General features: G+C 41.7%; 1 protein-coding gene across 6 annotated transcripts in view; it reads right to left on the bottom strand.

The window, feature by feature from the left end:
• OSBPL5 (oxysterol binding protein like 5) overlaps positions 1–16,799 on the bottom strand; it is a 177,471-nt gene that overhangs the window by 51,159 nt on the left and 109,513 nt on the right. For 5 of the 6 annotated variants that reach the window (XM_032690052.1, XM_032690053.1, XM_032690057.1 and 2 more), the window contains exons 2-4: positions 11,197–11,353; positions 5,201–5,274; positions 4,107–4,169 (exon numbers count right to left, since the gene is read on the bottom strand). In XM_032690052.1, the coding sequence (XP_032545943.1) occupies positions 4,107–4,169; positions 5,201–5,274; positions 11,197–11,353 (294 nt within the window). The remainder of the gene's footprint in view (positions 1–4,106; positions 4,170–5,200; positions 5,275–11,196; positions 11,354–16,799) is intronic. The other variant, XM_032690058.1, reaches the window with a different exon arrangement.

Below are 16,799 nucleotides of genomic sequence, written 5' to 3'. Positions count from 1 at the left end.
TTTAAAAAACTTTTTACTTTTGTTGTGAATTAACAGCTCATCCAAAGCACAGTAGAATCAGCGAAACAATTCTTACTGGCAAACAAGCTTTGCATTAGGAAAGATTACCCTTCAATTGATATGCCTTTTTATAGCAAGCTGAATAATCTTCATCTAAAACTTTCCAGTCTGAAATAAAAGAAAACAAAAACACAAAAATCCCTCTTATTTCAACAATGTTACAAAGATACGGCAACTGTGTTTACAACTCTGAAATAGCACAATGATTAGCACAAACTGAGAAGCCTGAACAAATAAACAGTTGACATGACAGCAACATCTGGGGAAAGTCACTGGTGAAATGCAGCTATCCAAGCAACTCCAAATATCAAGTTATACTACTGCTTAGTTAAATGCTTTGCTCCACTGCATTGAATTATAGTAAATAAAGAACAAGTCACAGACCTCACAGGATTTCTATTTGATCATTTAGATGTGCCCTGCTTGGGAAGATCATTCTGCAAGTTCAGAATATTTAAAGAACATCTGAGCCAAGATAGGAAGTTGCACACTGAGAAAAATGCTGTTTGATATATTACAGATACAGTGCCACACAGAAAGCTGAAGCAAAGTTTTGCTTTCCCCTTCAGCTTTAGGCACATCTTTTGTTCCTAGGCTGAGCTTAAACAAAGAAAGTAAGCAATGAAAAACAACTGGACCTGCAGTTTAATGTAAGTTTTGCTAAATTGTTTAGTAAATCATTTCAATTTCAGCACCTCCATTTACTCTCATCTTCTCCATCAGAAACACCAGAATAAGGAATAATGATCACATAACCCAAGGACATGACAGGACTGCTTGTGGCCTACCCAAAACTATCAACTTTGAGACTTCTTTTCTGCAGTTACTGCTGTCTAAATTCACCTCTGTGAGGCACCTGGGAGTGTCAGAGCTTGTGTGCACCAACACAAGTTAGGGATGCTCCACGTTTTCTACTTCTCAGTGCAAAACCCCATCCCTTCTCCATGTGATTTTTCCAGGATATTCCAGGCTACATCTCTGCTCATTTTGAATCAGCTGCAAAGTCCCCTGTGGACAACAGTGATTACCCTAAAGTACTGCACATAGTAGAACTGAAGAAGCAAGGCATATCAAGCCAGGGCACAGGAACTGAGTGTAAATCTTGATAGAGATAACTAGCTGCAAAATAATTCCATCCATAACACTGAGAGCATGAAGTATGGTAATGAAAAGCCAGCAAGGGTCCAGTTGAGCATAACACCACCTGGAAGCACTAGATTCTCCTACAAAGCCGTGCTTAACACACACAGGGGATGTTTCACTCCTGAATATCTAAAAGGTGATCCCTGCAAAACTGGATCTGTCTGACAACTGATTCCTTGGTTTGCTGGCTAAGGGAGAACAGAGGAACGGCACCCTTGTAGGTTGCCACATTTGTAAATGATCTTTTATGGTAGTCCCAAATGTAACCATGTCTTGATTTACCTCAGAGTTTAGGAGCACGATTCATAGATCAAGAAGAGTAAACTCGAGACAGCATGGGAACTGCAGCTTAAATCTCAAATGATCGGTATGAGCTGTTTCAAACTACTTTTGGCTGAAACAAATTTCTAACAGTCAGTGAGATTCATATTTCAGATTACAAATAACACAATAAAGGCCTGAACAATTCAGGCATGTAGAAAAACTCATTCACAACGCATTACCCTCACATACATCATATAACTGTGCACGCAACAGCCACACTCCTACAGCTTGATAGACTTCACTGTGGCATTAGCAAGGGACTGGAAAAGTGAAGTCCAGCTGAGATCCAGCTTCAAGATTATTCTCACTATCCCTTAAAATACACCTCAAATCTTTGTGGGCCCTGCATCATACCAAGAGACTCCAGCTGCCCTCCATCCAGTAGAATTAATAGGTAAGCACAGGAAAGGAAGAAAAAGAACGTGGCACTGCATACTGTAATAAAAGGTGCCTTAGAGGACTCTGACAGTGCTGAATGAGTCACAAAATGAGAGAAAGGTACCTCCTGTCATTATCAGGTGTGTGCTAACTGTACTACCTGTCTGCTTCATGAGCTTGAGGCTTGGTTATACTTTTACACCCAACTATGAGTACTGGTCTCAGAAAATAATGCTAAAGGGCTCTAAAAAAAAAGAGAAACTATTATGATAAACAATCTGAAATAAATAAGATAATAATTTTTTCCCCTTGGTAAAGGACATAAAAGAAACTCGACTTAAAAAATTAAGTAGGAGAAAATATGCTGCAGGAAAGTTAGCAATGTAATATGTAGCTGAACTATGCCTTAAATTTGTTTTAATAAAATATGGGGTCAGAAGCCACAACTGAAATCAGAAATATATATTAGTGCTAAGAACCACACAAACACGCTGAAAGCAAATGTTCCAGCATCAAATATTTGACTGTCTGTACAGATATGACAACTGGGACGTGTTCACACCTTGGACATAAGAGAGCAGTCCACCTGCGAGCACAGGGCTCTGTGGTTGCAGTCACATGGCTGCACAGGTCACAAGTTCACAGATATTTATAGGGTTTTCATAATACATTCTCTCTGCTAACCTTGGAAACCTGCAGCCTGTTCCACCATGCAATGTGGGTATGGCCTCAGTGAACAAAATGCAAAGCTGTTTCCATCTTACTGATGAAGATGTGAAACAAAAAACCAATTAATCTGCCCTAGGAAGTGCAGGGAATCCAAGGCAGAGTTGGGAATTTGAGATTACCTAAGCCCCAGTGCAGGGACTGAATCACTCGACTGGCTTTCCTTTCCTTCTCATTACTGAGTGAAGAGTCAATGTGGTGTGGTACATCAAAATAGTGCTGCTGAAAGAACATTGATTTCCAACGAGGTTTGTTATACCCACTGTGCCAAAAGAAGGGCAAGTATTCGTGGCACGGATCTGTTACCTACAACATTTACTTCTGAATCCGTTAATTAAACCTGCACATCCTACAGTTCAGTTTCTAAGAATTATTCCCCCCCTGCTATCAAGAATCTAAACATGACCCAATTACCACACACTCTTCCCTTTGATTCAAGTAGGTGGAATCACTATTTATTTTTAAACTGAAAGAGTGTGACCGATCGCTGCTTGCAGTTCTGCACACCTGACAGTAAAGTTTCATTTTAGAGCATTATAGCTGAGTGGATGTGAAAAATTACATATTAAGCAAACTGACTACCAGTTTGCCTAAATTTTTAAGGTACAAGTCATTTCACAATAAGGACTCCCTACTGTCACTGATGTTGCAAAGCTTGACAGAAGACAAGTTACATGGTTGGAGAAGAGCAAGGTAGTGTATATAACAGCAAGGTGAAGCAGAGTGAAGTGAGAATGAAAAATGCTACAGCACAGGTTCAGTGAGGCAGAAGGTCTCCAAATCAAACATGATGTGTCTAAGCAGAACATCTGGGCAGGAAAGAAACACCCAGCCCTGGCCACTCCGTAGCCAAAGCAATTGCAACACTGCAAACGAGTAAGCAAGTTGAAGTTCGGTGTTTTGGTATCCTCATATCTGTTTTTAGTCCACTGATGTTTCAGAGCAATTCTGACTATTGTAAAACCAAAGGCTTAGGTTAGTGAAAGCAAAGTTCATGTCCAGACCCCCACTTATTTTGAATCACAATTCTGATGCAGTTGTTTATTATTGTGCATTTTCTCTTAACTCTTCTTAACAATTACTCTTGACACCACCAAAGAGAGACCCACCAACAGCTCCCCAGTGCACACAAAGCATGGCAGAAATCTAGGTGAGTACCCAAATTTTCCATGGGTGCTTCTCCTTTCAAAAACACATCTGTGGAGACTAATTAGCAAGGCAGGCCCAGAGGCTGGGAAAACACAGCCAAGCCATGCTCTCAAACCAGAAATCTTTCATAAATACATTCCTACTCTTGGATTCATCCTGCGTCTCAGAAATCAAACTCCCTTTTGGACAGCATTTCACTGCTCTGAGTTGTCCTGTCCAGAAAAAGTCCTTCTTCTTTACATTCCTAAGTCATTACAAAATTGAACAACACTCCTTTGTAAGGCGTGCAAAACATCTAGCTTTAAAGCAGCCCTGGATGCAGTTACCTGGTCCTTGGGCTTCTCCACTGCCAGGATAAGTGGGAGGCTGATCTTCCTAGAGGAACCTGCCTGAAAAAGCAAAGCCAAGGTTGGTTTGCAGCTTGCCAGGTACCCGTGATAGCAGAGGACATGTACATGAGTCCTTGTTCCATACTCCCAGAGCTCCTCTCATCACCATCTCCCTGTGCTGACCTCTGCCAGGGCATCCCAGGAGAACAACCTGCAAGCTCCAGGCGAGTGTAGACAAATGTACTGGAAGATGCAGAAACTATTTTCATGTCTAATAAGAAATCACTTGTCTGCAGCTGTTTCTTTCAGCTGGTGTCACTTGCATTTTACAGCTTCACAGTTCAATAAATGTAGTTAAAAATTTATTAACTGGTCTTGCTTCTGTTTTTAGTTACCCCCCAGAAAACATGTTAGGGATCTGCAGCCAAAAAAGCCTGTACATTAATCTCAAAGGCAGATCTAATTTATAAGGTTGATTCCATCTCCACAGGAAATCAAACCCAAGCACTCCATAACTCTTGATGTAGAGGCAGGTTTTGAACACCAAGACTCAGAGGCTTTAGATCCAGTTTTACCTCTCTGTAACAGGCTGGATGGAAAAGTTGTGTTCAGGAAATATTGGTTAGTTTGTGTTCCTCTCCTGTTACACTACTTCCCAAAGCTCTCTCCCAGGATCTCAATTCACTGTTTTCGGATGCTATGCACTACACTAAATACTACAGTTTTCTCTTCCAAAACAATTAGGGTTCATGATGACTTGCTGATCAGGAACAGCAGGAGACACCTCTGCTGACAAAATCAACCTTTCAACCATAATTATTCATATCTAATTACACTGCCAAACGAGGCCCAATTAAACAGGGTTCTTCTGCGGTAGGTGCAATCAAGTCAGAGGAAAGTGTAGGCTTCTTTGTCATCCCAACCATGCAAAAACACTCATTTTCTTTCTCTCAAAACATGCACACATAGTTCCTGCAGGAACAGAGGGAGAGGCTTTCTCAATGACTTAAAAACAAGAGAGTAAGAATGATTAATAACAGACTGAGAAGAAATGAAAGCAAGACAGAGAATGGATCCCTATCCCAGAGTACCTTGCTAATCGAGTTTGGAGTCTGTGGTGTCTCATCCTTCAGTGCTGATGGGCTATTTCCTTCCACCTCTTTTCCTGCAACAAAAAAAAGTAATTCAAAACCAGAGAAATTCTGTGCAAAACCATGGCTTGTCATGGCTTTAGAAAGGACTACTGCAAACATCACACAAGGGAAGTTGTCATGAGAAAGAGCAGCCACACCACAATCACAGAGAGGGATCTTGCAGAGCTTGAAATAGCCTGGATCCACATGCTTGGGCCATGCAACAAGATACTCAAAAGTCAGGTCTCGAAATACAGTGGTAAACCAACATGATGGTTGAAAATTCCAGCATATGAAGGCTGGAAAAAACCCCAGAAATAAGATTGCTTATGCATCCTTAATCAGCTCCCTTCTGTGTCTCCATTATGATGCAGTCTTTAATTACATTACCGCAGTCTGTTCTTTTCTTACATACCCCATGCCTCATTCAGAGCAAATAATAAATGCAACTCAGTTCATAAGCAGCTATTCAATCCTCCTTGGCCAGTATCTGGCAACTACATACAGATGCACTTGATAGCATGTTTTGTTGGACAAATAATAACCATTATCACAAAATGTTACAGAAGACAGAACAGCATCTAGGCATAATTAGTAAAACAAACTTAAACACAACTTGCATAAGATCGATGTCTTCTGATCAAGTTATTTGTTAAAATAAGAAAGATTTACAATTTATAAGTAGTATTTATGAACTCTATGGCATTTTCCAAGCATTGTAGAGATATATTCCCACTACTCAAATATCCTAAGCTTGCATACGTTATATACTGGCATGAGTATGTGTAGTGCTAGTCCAAGCAATACAATGCTATGATAAATTCTGGTTTTTTGCCAACTGTAATCATGTCCTTAAAGTAAAAGAAAGCAGAGAGCTTTTATTAAGGAAAAAAGCAAAAAATAGTCTCTGATTGATGAGACTAGATTTTTAAGTACCAAGATAGGCATTGTTAATCAATTGCAACGTAGTTTTCTTCTCAAAATTGTTGGTAATCAGGGCTTCAGAATATGAGATGCAGTAAAGAACCACTGAGACATTGAAATATAATACATTTGTAGCACACTGCAGACATGGGAACTGTTGAAAATGTTTCTAACATTGTGTGGGCCAGCCTTGGAAACAAACACCAAAAAATGCAAAACCAGAAAGGGAAAATCCTCATTCTCTTGAAGACCACAGAAGTTGTCACAGATGTGTCAGAAGCCATAATTTCTCCCGGAATTATCAGAGCAGCCTTTTAAGAAGCCAAACACTGTTAGAAAAAGCCAGTCACAAGAAGCTCACTGAAAAATAAATATCCTCATGGCCATGCCCTGCACTTCCATCACAGCACGCATGAGAGAACAAGCATGTCCTATTATAACCAGAACTGCAACTGTGCTACAGGGTTCTGCCACTAAAGAGACAGGACAAAACCGTGCCCTTCATCCAGACACTAACAGGTAGTTGGGGGTATCAACTCTTAAATGTGAGAAAAGGCTTTGTGGGACAACTGTCCAACTTTCCACATAGTGACAAGGGCTGGGGTGGGGGTCCAGACGTGTTTCTCACCCCATGGCCCAGTGCTGCACTGTGCCACGTGCACACAGCCGTGCTGACGCAGGAAGCCTGGGAGAAGAGCGATGGCACGTGCGCTGCTCACCTGGGGAAGTGAAGCAGAGGAAGGACCTATGCAGACACACAGAAAGGTGGTGCAACAACAGGGCACCCATATCCCAACCTAGTTTCTTTGCTGTCACTCCTCCCCTGGAAACACCGAGCCCTAAATAATACACTCAGAAACTTATTGTTCGTGGGCAGGAGAAAACCCCCAAAATACCCCCGGTGGCCAGAGATTTGACAGTCCCTTTGTGCTACCATGACAAGTGGGATGGCCATAAGCATTGCTGTTTATGGATTAGAACCTGCATTTCCGTATTTTTTTCTTTCTCTGATGGTGTTTGCCTCCTTATATGCCCCCACTCTCCCTGACAGAGGAGGTTGGAAAAAACTCACAAAGCCATGTAGCTGCTGCAATTGTTTCCCATGAAGAGTTCTTTCTGCTCATGTATGGGAAAGTAACATATGGTCTAAAAGTTCAAATAAAGTTAATGGGAATCAGCTGCTGCCTGCTCCGAGGGAATGGTGTCTATTAGCATAACAGAATTCACATCCATTCTTTATTATGTCTCATTTCTTAAAGAAAGCTTAACTCCAAGCTTGTATCCATACAAAAAGCCTGAACGTGAGACATTTCTGCCTTCTCTCAGTAATGCAGGTAAAAGGATTTGCACCTGAACAATGAGATTTTCACTGTTCCTGAGGTTATGGATCATCCTGCTCACAGAGCATTATGGAAAAACATGGGACATGCAACTGTTCAATCTTACCATATCATTTATAAGGCTTCATAAGGTATGTTTATGAAGTAACATATATTAGTTTCTTACACCAAACTCATTAAGTCTATTGGGAATTGTGAGAGAAAGGCTGTTTTTCAGAGGAGAGCTATCTTTGCTGCCAGTCCCAAGCAGACTCGCTGCAGCCATGCAGAAGGAGAGAGCCAGTCATTGTTTGGAAAGCAAATTTCATTGAAATGATGTGGAAGTTTGTCAAAAACCCCCACACATAGTTAAGTGCACAGAAAGTCCAAAAGCGAGAGACCCACCCAGTGCACAACAGATACAGCTGTCTCAAGAAAATAAATAGGAAACCACTTAAAAATATACAAGAAGCTAAATATTAACTGGCTATAGAAGCTGAAGTTCTTATCTCCCTGATTAAGAAAACATAATGCCCACCACAGAAATAGAGCTGATTCTCTCTCAACTTAAAGTGCTGGCTGCTACCAGGGCAGCAAAGAAGGTTCCTCCACAAAGTAGCCCAAAAATTTTACACCAAATAACAAAAAAGATTTTGGGAAAGGAATCAGTGGTGCTTACGGAAACAGCCTTCACCACATTGTGAAGAAAACTGCCAACATTCCAGTCTTGTGGCTAGAGAGTAGAATTACTGATACCTTCTTTTTATCCATTACTCTCATGAACAGGAAAAATAAATATTTAGTTCCTTTACAGGAAAGAAACCATTCCTTTTCTTTGGCTTTCTGCTGGGCATCAATCCTGCAAGTGCATTTTCCTTTCCCCTTTATAAACAATGATACAGTAAGCATGACTGATCGACAAGAGGAAATACAAGCTCTGATATGTGAAATTATTGCCAATAAAACCTGTTTCTGCTGTAAATATCAGCCACGTGGCCCAATGGCAACACCTTGACTCAAATGTAGTTCTATGTATCTTTCACAGTAAAATTCCCATATTCATAAAAGTACATCTCCTAGGATGCAGATAAGCCGGGCTAAATTTTTATTTAAAGACTCTGTGTGATCTTGCAGCCTAGTTAAAAAGAGAGATTCTCTAAAAATTCTTTTAGCTACTCACCCAATAAATTTCCTATTCTCTGAAACAGAAAATAGAGAAAGGTTCTCTCTCCTCATGGCTAAGTGAAAGACAACCATGAACAAGGAACAAGAATTCATGTCTCTCTAGTTTGTGAACTTCCTATAAAAAGAAAATATCTTACTCCATTTTTTTTCAGTTATGAGAACCATTAGCACTTTCATATGCAAGCAAGAGGCAAAAAGTCCAAAGTGTTATTTCAGACAGTGCCCTCTGCATTTCCCATATATTTCCTTCAAGAGAAAAAATCCTCTTGCCAAACTGAATCTCCACAGTGTAGCTTGCTTGAGGTGTAAAGTCTGTCACTCCCTACTCACTGAAGTAATTACTTGCACACCTTTATTGTTGGAGGATGAATTCTAGGTGATGGTGCTGTGAGACCTGCAGTTCCAGCCACTAAATTCCTGGCAGGAAATCACTGGGCTTTGCTGCCCACCGCACCCACTCAACACAGTCAGCCCAGCATTCACATAAAGAAAATCTGTTGCGGTCAAGCAGCAAAACACAGACCACTGAAAAAGCCTCAAGAACACAGAAGAACAGAGAACAGAGAAATATTGGATGCAGCTTATGGACATAGACCTCGGGCTTGCTGCTATCTATGGTGATAGTAGCATCCGTCAGAGGGATGGGAGAAGGTGGAGGGAAGCACACAGGCTCAGAGGAAAACAAGGCAGAAGCAGCAGCAAAGGAGTGAAAGGAGAGCCCACCACAGTAAATGGCAAGTGAACGTGAAGAGTGACAGCTACTTCTTACAGAAAATATGAGGACAACAAAGAGACTGCAGCTCCATGGGGACAGGAAAAGAAATGAAAGGAGCAGAAGTGTAAGGAAAGACAAAACCCCAGGCTCCCTTGCTGAAGCAGTATAACTTCTGTTTCTTTAAAAGGGATATTCTCTCCCTTACAAATCCTTTGGCATGTGCTCTTCCTCTGCAGTACTGAGGGCTACTGCCCTCAACATGCTGGAGGTTACCTGGGAGAACTGTGCAGCAGAACAGAAGCTCCTGCATGGCTCAAGGCACTTGTTCTGCTAAGCCCAGCAAAGGCTGTTTGGTCTGGCTGCCAGCAGGGATCCAGGAGAAACAAGGTGATGGGGGAAGCTGAGGAAGAAACTAACTCTTCCAGTCACCTCCTCCAGACTAAAACCCTCAACCTGCCCTGGTTTCTAAAAGATTACACCACAGAAATACCACTGTGAGGAAGTCAGTAACTTTTTTAGCATTGAAAATTCTGATAAGAACTGAAGAATGGGCAAACTGTAAGCTATGGCTCTCCATCTCCTCAAAGCAAGGGAAAGTGACTACAGCCTGGAAAATCAGTCCTTCAGCTCCCAAGGATAGCAGAAGCGAGCTGTTTACTTGCCACACATTTGTACAGACTGTGCTTATGGGCAGCCAGTGCTTCAGAAGTCCCTCCAGGTTTGAAACGTATGAGATTTTAGGTGTCCCATTTCAAATTGTTTCCAATTTGATTAACCAAAAGGTTGTTGAAGCTTCCAGGGGCCTCACTGACAGCCAGGATTAGTCAGCACTGCTGAAAATAGGCTTCCCACTGCCTTGAAGCAGACACTCACAAACAAAAATAAAAATACCTGTAAAATCAGAGTCCCTTGAAACATTTGCACTTAAAGACAATTAGCTCAGGAAATCCAGATCTTGTTTTGCTCTACATCTGAAAAGCCCAGAGACTCTGTTGGGTGTTACATTTATATGAACACTGAAACCTTTTGACAGATGCTATGTTCTCTCTCTAGATATCAGTGTTTTGAGACCCCACGAAGGTGCTGTGAGGTTTGACTATTTAGCACTGACATGGCAGCTGCAGATGACAGCTCTACAAACTTGTGACTGCCCCCTGAAGCACTTGTTTATAGACTGGAACAGAAGCATTGTCTGCAGACTGCAATCAAGGAAAGACTTGAATGTTTATTATGAGCAAAAAATACTGAAACAATAAAGTGAGCTCTTTTTCCTTCAAGAGGGGTGTTACGAAATTCAAAGTAAAAAAAGATGTAAAGAGAATGCTAAGCCAGTCTGCCATTCATTGCAACCTGTCAAGACTCCTGCTACTTGTAGTGCTTGTAGATATTTACAGAACATTAACTACAGAAACTCTGCTGTTGTAATATTTATCCTAGGCTCTAAATCTGAACAGGGAAATCTGCCATTAAATGTCTGCAAACAGAGCCAGTAAATCTTAAACGAGTCCAGTGCTTAGGGTGAAACACATCAAATGCCTCGAAGTGGAAGCACCTGAAAACATTAGCCATTTTTTAAATGTGAGGCCATGCAGTGTTTGAACAGTTACAAACCCCAAGTCTGATGCCCTCCATTCCCACTTAATGCCACAGCAATGATAAACAACAGCATCAGGAAAGCAGCACTATCTGGGATCCAGTAACATCTGTGTTGCAGCAGCTTCTCTCACATTCTCGGCAGCATGCTAAATTATCTCCTTGCAGTCAAGCACCTGAGACACACTGCTTTCTGCACCGACCCATCAGAAACCAACCTGGGCTGAGCGGGTAGATGTCATTGTCGGCCCCGAAGAACAGATTGCGCGTCAGCTTGCGAGGATCGACCTTCTGAGGAGTGGATGATGCCGGACAGAGGGAGAACCTGCGACGAAGAAAGTTCTCCTCCTTCATGGCATGAGCTGTGGGGGTTTTCTGAAAAAGAAAGATAGACATGACAGTTCATTTTACGACATGGGAAATCGAAGTTTCACACCCAGATGACTCTGCTGCTTCAAAGCCAACCAATTCTAGGCAGTGCACCAGATCTTTTCACAGAGTCCCAGAAGGCTATGCAGGGGAAAAAAAGAAAGTGATATTAGTTTGAAGCTACAATTACTGATTTGCTGACTCTCGGTATCTGCAAACTGTAGGGAGCAGGACACTGCTCCTTGGTGAATCCAGGTAGTATAACATCCTCCTACCTACAGAGATCTATTAGGATAATAGCTACTTACTGGGTCCATCCACTGCACAGTCCATAAAATTCACTTTTTTTTTTAAAATGGTTTTGGAGTCTCTTTCATAAATGCAACTCCATTGCTGTCAGCAGAGTTACACCAGTTCCACAGAAATCAACACTAATCTGAGCTGTGTGGAGGAAGACCAGCTGCCCTGGTTGCAGAGAGCAGCAAGCAGAGATCATGCCAGTGTTACTCCTGCTCTAATTTCCAATTATAGCACATATAAATAAATAATTTCAGTTTTCTTTAAAATGCCATTTAGATCAGTCTCACAGAGTGATCAATAAGATAACCATTGCTGCTCTGTGAGGGTAAAGACCAGCATTTGTCTCCCCAGAAGCCCCCCTGCATTCCCATACAAGAGCCTGGTGGTACTTTGCTCTTTACCACCACTTGGCTAAAGTATTAGACTATCCTGGCTGGAATTAAAGGTTTCTTTTATATCCATCCAACAAGCAGTTCTTTCTTACCCTTTACAAGCAGATATTATGACTGTCTCCTCCCTGAGTTACAAGCTTTATTCTCTCACCATGTGCAGCCAGAGGAAGGGCTCTGGATAGCAGTAAAAAGTGTTAACCCAGCCTCCGGGTGGGCATCACACACCACAAGGTCTGCTGCTTCTCTGGGGGACAGTCTCTGAGGTAAGAAAAACTTTTTAGGGTAGCACACATTTCCTGAAAAGTGTCTCCAAGTTTCCCCATCTCTTTTAGGCTACTGGGAAAGCAAACAAGACAAAGCTGCCCAGTCACAGTGCAGTTCCAGAGAGCAGGACATCGCATTCTCCAAAAGCCCTATTTGTTATCATGGCCCCCTCTGTGAAGTGGCTGTAAGACAGTACCCACTGAGCAGCAGCATTTCACCGTAACCCCTTCACACAGCTCCTGGTGAAAGGCTTTGCACTCGAGCACCAAGACATGCACGCTGGACAGGGCTGCCACGAACTGAGCCTTCCCCTGGTGCCTTACATGATGGCATGTGACAACAGCAGGGTGAAATGAGGTGGCTGCAGCTTTCCACTCACTGCTGCCCTGCCTCCTGTCAATTCAACTGCCCAGAAAACTGCCCTACAAACATATATCCAGGCTCAAAACATCCTCGGGTTCCCATTGCAGCCAACAGCGTCTCTGAGGCAGCAGGTAACACAGCTAATTTGGCAATGTAAATAAACCTTTATTTGCTCAGAAGCTCTTGACTGCATACAGCTGGGCAGGGAGAAGATGCAAAATTAAAGCTAACTTTAAAAAAAAGAAAAGAGAGAGGAGGAAAATACAGCTAGTCATGTGCCTGAAAGCAAAATATTTAAAAATAATCCAGGTCTAAATAGCTGGGTTTGGAATGCTAACAGTGAGCTATTTTTTGTCCTTGTTCCCAAAAAGGCAGTCTCAACTCTCTGCCTCTAGAACTGCTGGTAAGTGGCTCAGAACAAAAGCAGATGAGTGGGATACTTTCTGCAAAAAGACACGACCTGGCAAGGCTGTGCTGATGTGCAGGAAGGCATTCCGAAAGCCAAGGCCCATCCTGTGGAAAGCAGGCTGGGGAACAGGTTACAAACATAAAACATCCATCCATCAGCTCTTACGCCCTGCCAGGGTAACAGAAAAGCTGTGTCCATCATCATTGTGTCTCAGCAATACCACAAGCCATGTCAGTGGAGAACTGCCAGCCAGCTCACACTGATGTCAGTGGCAAAACCCCTCCAGAGCAAGAGCTGTGTACTGGGTCAGACACACCAGAACACCACTCCTTTCAACTGTCGCTATATTTACTATGCAGAGAGACCAATACTCTAACATTTCCTTGACTTATTATTTCACAGTATTTAACCACAGGATAATTGTCAGAATTCCTGTACTGATGCTCTCTCATTCCCACAGTTATTTAAGCCACGGGCTTGACGGCAAGAATTCTGCATGCCTTGTTCAACTGGGAACCACCACTGGACAATAACAAAGGAAAAAAGATTTTCCCCAGGTCTGTAATTTGCTGTCTCTTCTCTTACATATCTCAATACAAACTTGTGGCAGCAACTCATCTCTTTTTGACCACACAGATCAATTTGGGTAAGTTCCTCTTAACTGGGTGCCTTTTGGCAGAAGACCCTCAGTGACCGAAGCTCCATGAGAAGCAGCAGCAGTGATGTGTCTGTCTGTCAGTCACACCCACAAACCACACCACACACTGTGCCACCAATATCCCAGCCTGCTTTTCCAAGATATCTAACATTGCATTGCTCCAGCTCACAGGCACTGATCCTTCCAACATTTGACCCTCATCCAGACAGCCTCTTATGCCAGCCACATTAGCAAGACCTTCCCTCCAACTGGAAGCTAAGAGCAGCAGAGCCTTTAGTTCCATGTGCTATATGGTATGCTCACAGTTCAACTTACTTTGCCTTTATTTTGGGTAAAAGAGAATAATTGTTGGCTTGTAGTTCATTCCCTGACTCTGCACCATCTTATATTACCATTATATTTTTTCAGAAAAGGCTGAGATGGACAGACTCAGCTTACAAGATTTCACCTCATTACACAGTAAAAAATGTAGCACAAAATCACGGAAATGGACTTTCTTTTGTATTTTCATTTTTTTAATACATCAGACACTTTTTTCCTTGTTGAGAGAAAATGTAGCTCACACTACCAAGATTCTATAATACATCTGAAATATTTGGTTTGGTTTCCAAAAGACATCTCTGTGTGTATCTGCATCTGTGTCTACCCTGATTTATGCTCCCTCCCAATGCCTCTTGTAATATTTGCAAAAGTCAAGGAACTTTAACAGGCATTGGAAAATCTGAAACTATTAGTTTCTTAAAAGTTGCATCTTAAAAGATCAATGGCTAAAGAAAAGAGGGAAACTGTAGTTGTCTTCTGACAGAGGGGCAGTACTATGAACCCAGTTATTACCAAACATCAGTGAATCCAACATAAGCCACAAATCCATAAGAGACTGAGGCCTCATTAACTCAATTACTCAGATTGCTACTTGTTTTATCTGTCCATAAGGGTCTGACTGCCCAAGCTGGCTTCAAATAACATAAAGCTTGTGAGAGCTGTAGGGGATGATGAACAGTACATGCCAGGGGCAATTTTCCGAAGGGGTGTAACAGGAAGGTGGGAGGTGTGTTCAGTGTTAAGACACCTAAATAATCCAGCCTCTGCCCAGAATCACCTGTGTGAGGTAGGAGGGTGTGAAGGGTTTCAAGAATATTGCCTTGTACTAAATCTACTTTCATAACATTAAAGTGTAATTATCTAGAAAACATACAAAAGTTCAGTGGTGATGAAGTATCTGATAAGAAATAAGCAACTGTAGAAGATAGGCTTCTAGACATGAGTGTTTTTGATCTTCAAATCTTTCATGGTTGATTTGAAGATAACATTGTTGTTCTGAAACCCAAATTTACTTCTAAATCAGTATTTTGGAGGTTGCTTCAGGATATGGCAGACGTTTCACAGAAACCAGTTCTGCAGAGGCTCAGGGAATAGAGAGAAAGTAAAAATCAAAATTGGGTCAGAACTCCAGAAGGCCAAAAATTGCCATTCTGTCGCCAAACCACTTATGTAACACAAGGCAAGCAATTTCACCCACTGCTCCTGCATTCCCTCCAAATCAAGCAGACGAGATGGAGAATTGTCCTAGAAAGAAAACATGTCTGAAATTGAAGATGCCAACTGATGCAGAATTCATAAGCTCTTTCAGGAAACTAACTTCGTAATGAAGAGCTTTCACTCTCTCTCTCTTATGAGTTTACCCGGTTGTTAGTCTTGACAGATTAAAGCATCCTGAAGTTTGCAGCTCAGGTCATTTCTGGCCTTCTACTCTGTGGTCTTGACCATAAAAATGAAGGAAAGGTAATACAGAGAGCAAGGACAGAGCCACTAAGCACATTACTTCTCAGGATTGCCTCTTTTGTGGTAACGGTAGTAAGCAGTAATGGGCTATTAAATGTGGGCTGTTCACCAGAGCTTAAAAAGGAATAAATAACTCAGCAGCAAGAAATAAACTTCTTACTAACCCTGCCTTTGAGGCCACTTTATCTTTTAAAAACAAAATATACAGCAGATGAGAAGTCTATGTCAAACCACCATGAAACACAGGACAAATGAAAGTGGTGAACTTAACCCGGTGCAACAGCCCAATGAGACTTCAGGAACAGCCAACGAAGATGAATGGGGCAAGAATAAAAGTTCTTTATCAGCAAACCTCGTGGCTGCCATTAAAGCAAATGGGAACTGTCAGCGCTCTCCTCCTCTGGCACTGGACCCATTTTGGGTAAAGGCAGTAACTAATACTCTTACAGATGATCAGTGTTGGTGCAGAGATGCCTTTCACCCAGCTGCTCTGCATTCTGCGTCTTTTGTGCTTGCTGGGAAGATAATGGCAGCTTTCAGCATTGGGCTTGAAGCTTCTGGGGATGGAATTTTCCTGGCTCCTTCTTTAAATTTTCAAAGTTTCTGATATATAATTACCACCCAGATAAACACTGTGAAGATATTATGTTGTCCCTACCCTCTGCAAACTGGTGGGTAGGTTAGCTTGCTTACTCTCATTTTCAGCACTTTAAAATAGATTGGAAATATGTACTTCTCTATAAATAGTTAATTAGGGGGTTTGTATAGTCAAGAAGGCTGTGCTAGTTAGGAGGGGCTCTTAATTTATTCAAATCTTGTTTCAAAAAACCCTCTCTTTTTCTGGTCACTAAGTATTTCACAGAAATTAAATTAAACCATATTATGTATTCACAGAAGTCATTCACTCCAAAACCTGCATCAATAGAGAAAATTAAATCTAAAGATACTGACATTTCCTGATCCAATTAACCCTGAGGAGGTAAAAATTTCATGAATGAAATCAGAAGGAAAATTGTTAGCAGATACATTTCTAGCGATTACAGTTCTAAGTATTCATAAGGAAAAACAGCAGCTCAAATCCTCAAAGAGGGTAAATTATAAGTTCAGTGATGTGCTGGTGATTTACAACAGCTGAAGAACCACTATCAACTCAGGAAGTCTGTGAAATCTGTTTCTGAAAGCTATTCCCAAAAATGCCTATTAATAAGATAGATAATTGGATGACCAACTCCCACTAGCAGTTAAATAAAACCTGATACAATGAAAAGTGGCTGTGCAGGCAAT

Source organism: Chiroxiphia lanceolata, chromosome 6 (genome assembly GCF_009829145.1).
Source record: "Chiroxiphia lanceolata isolate bChiLan1 chromosome 6, bChiLan1.pri, whole genome shotgun sequence".
In the NCBI taxonomy this organism is placed as follows: domain Eukaryota; kingdom Metazoa; phylum Chordata; class Aves; order Passeriformes; family Pipridae; genus Chiroxiphia; species Chiroxiphia lanceolata.
This window is presented reverse-complemented; position numbering and strand designations above follow the sequence as displayed.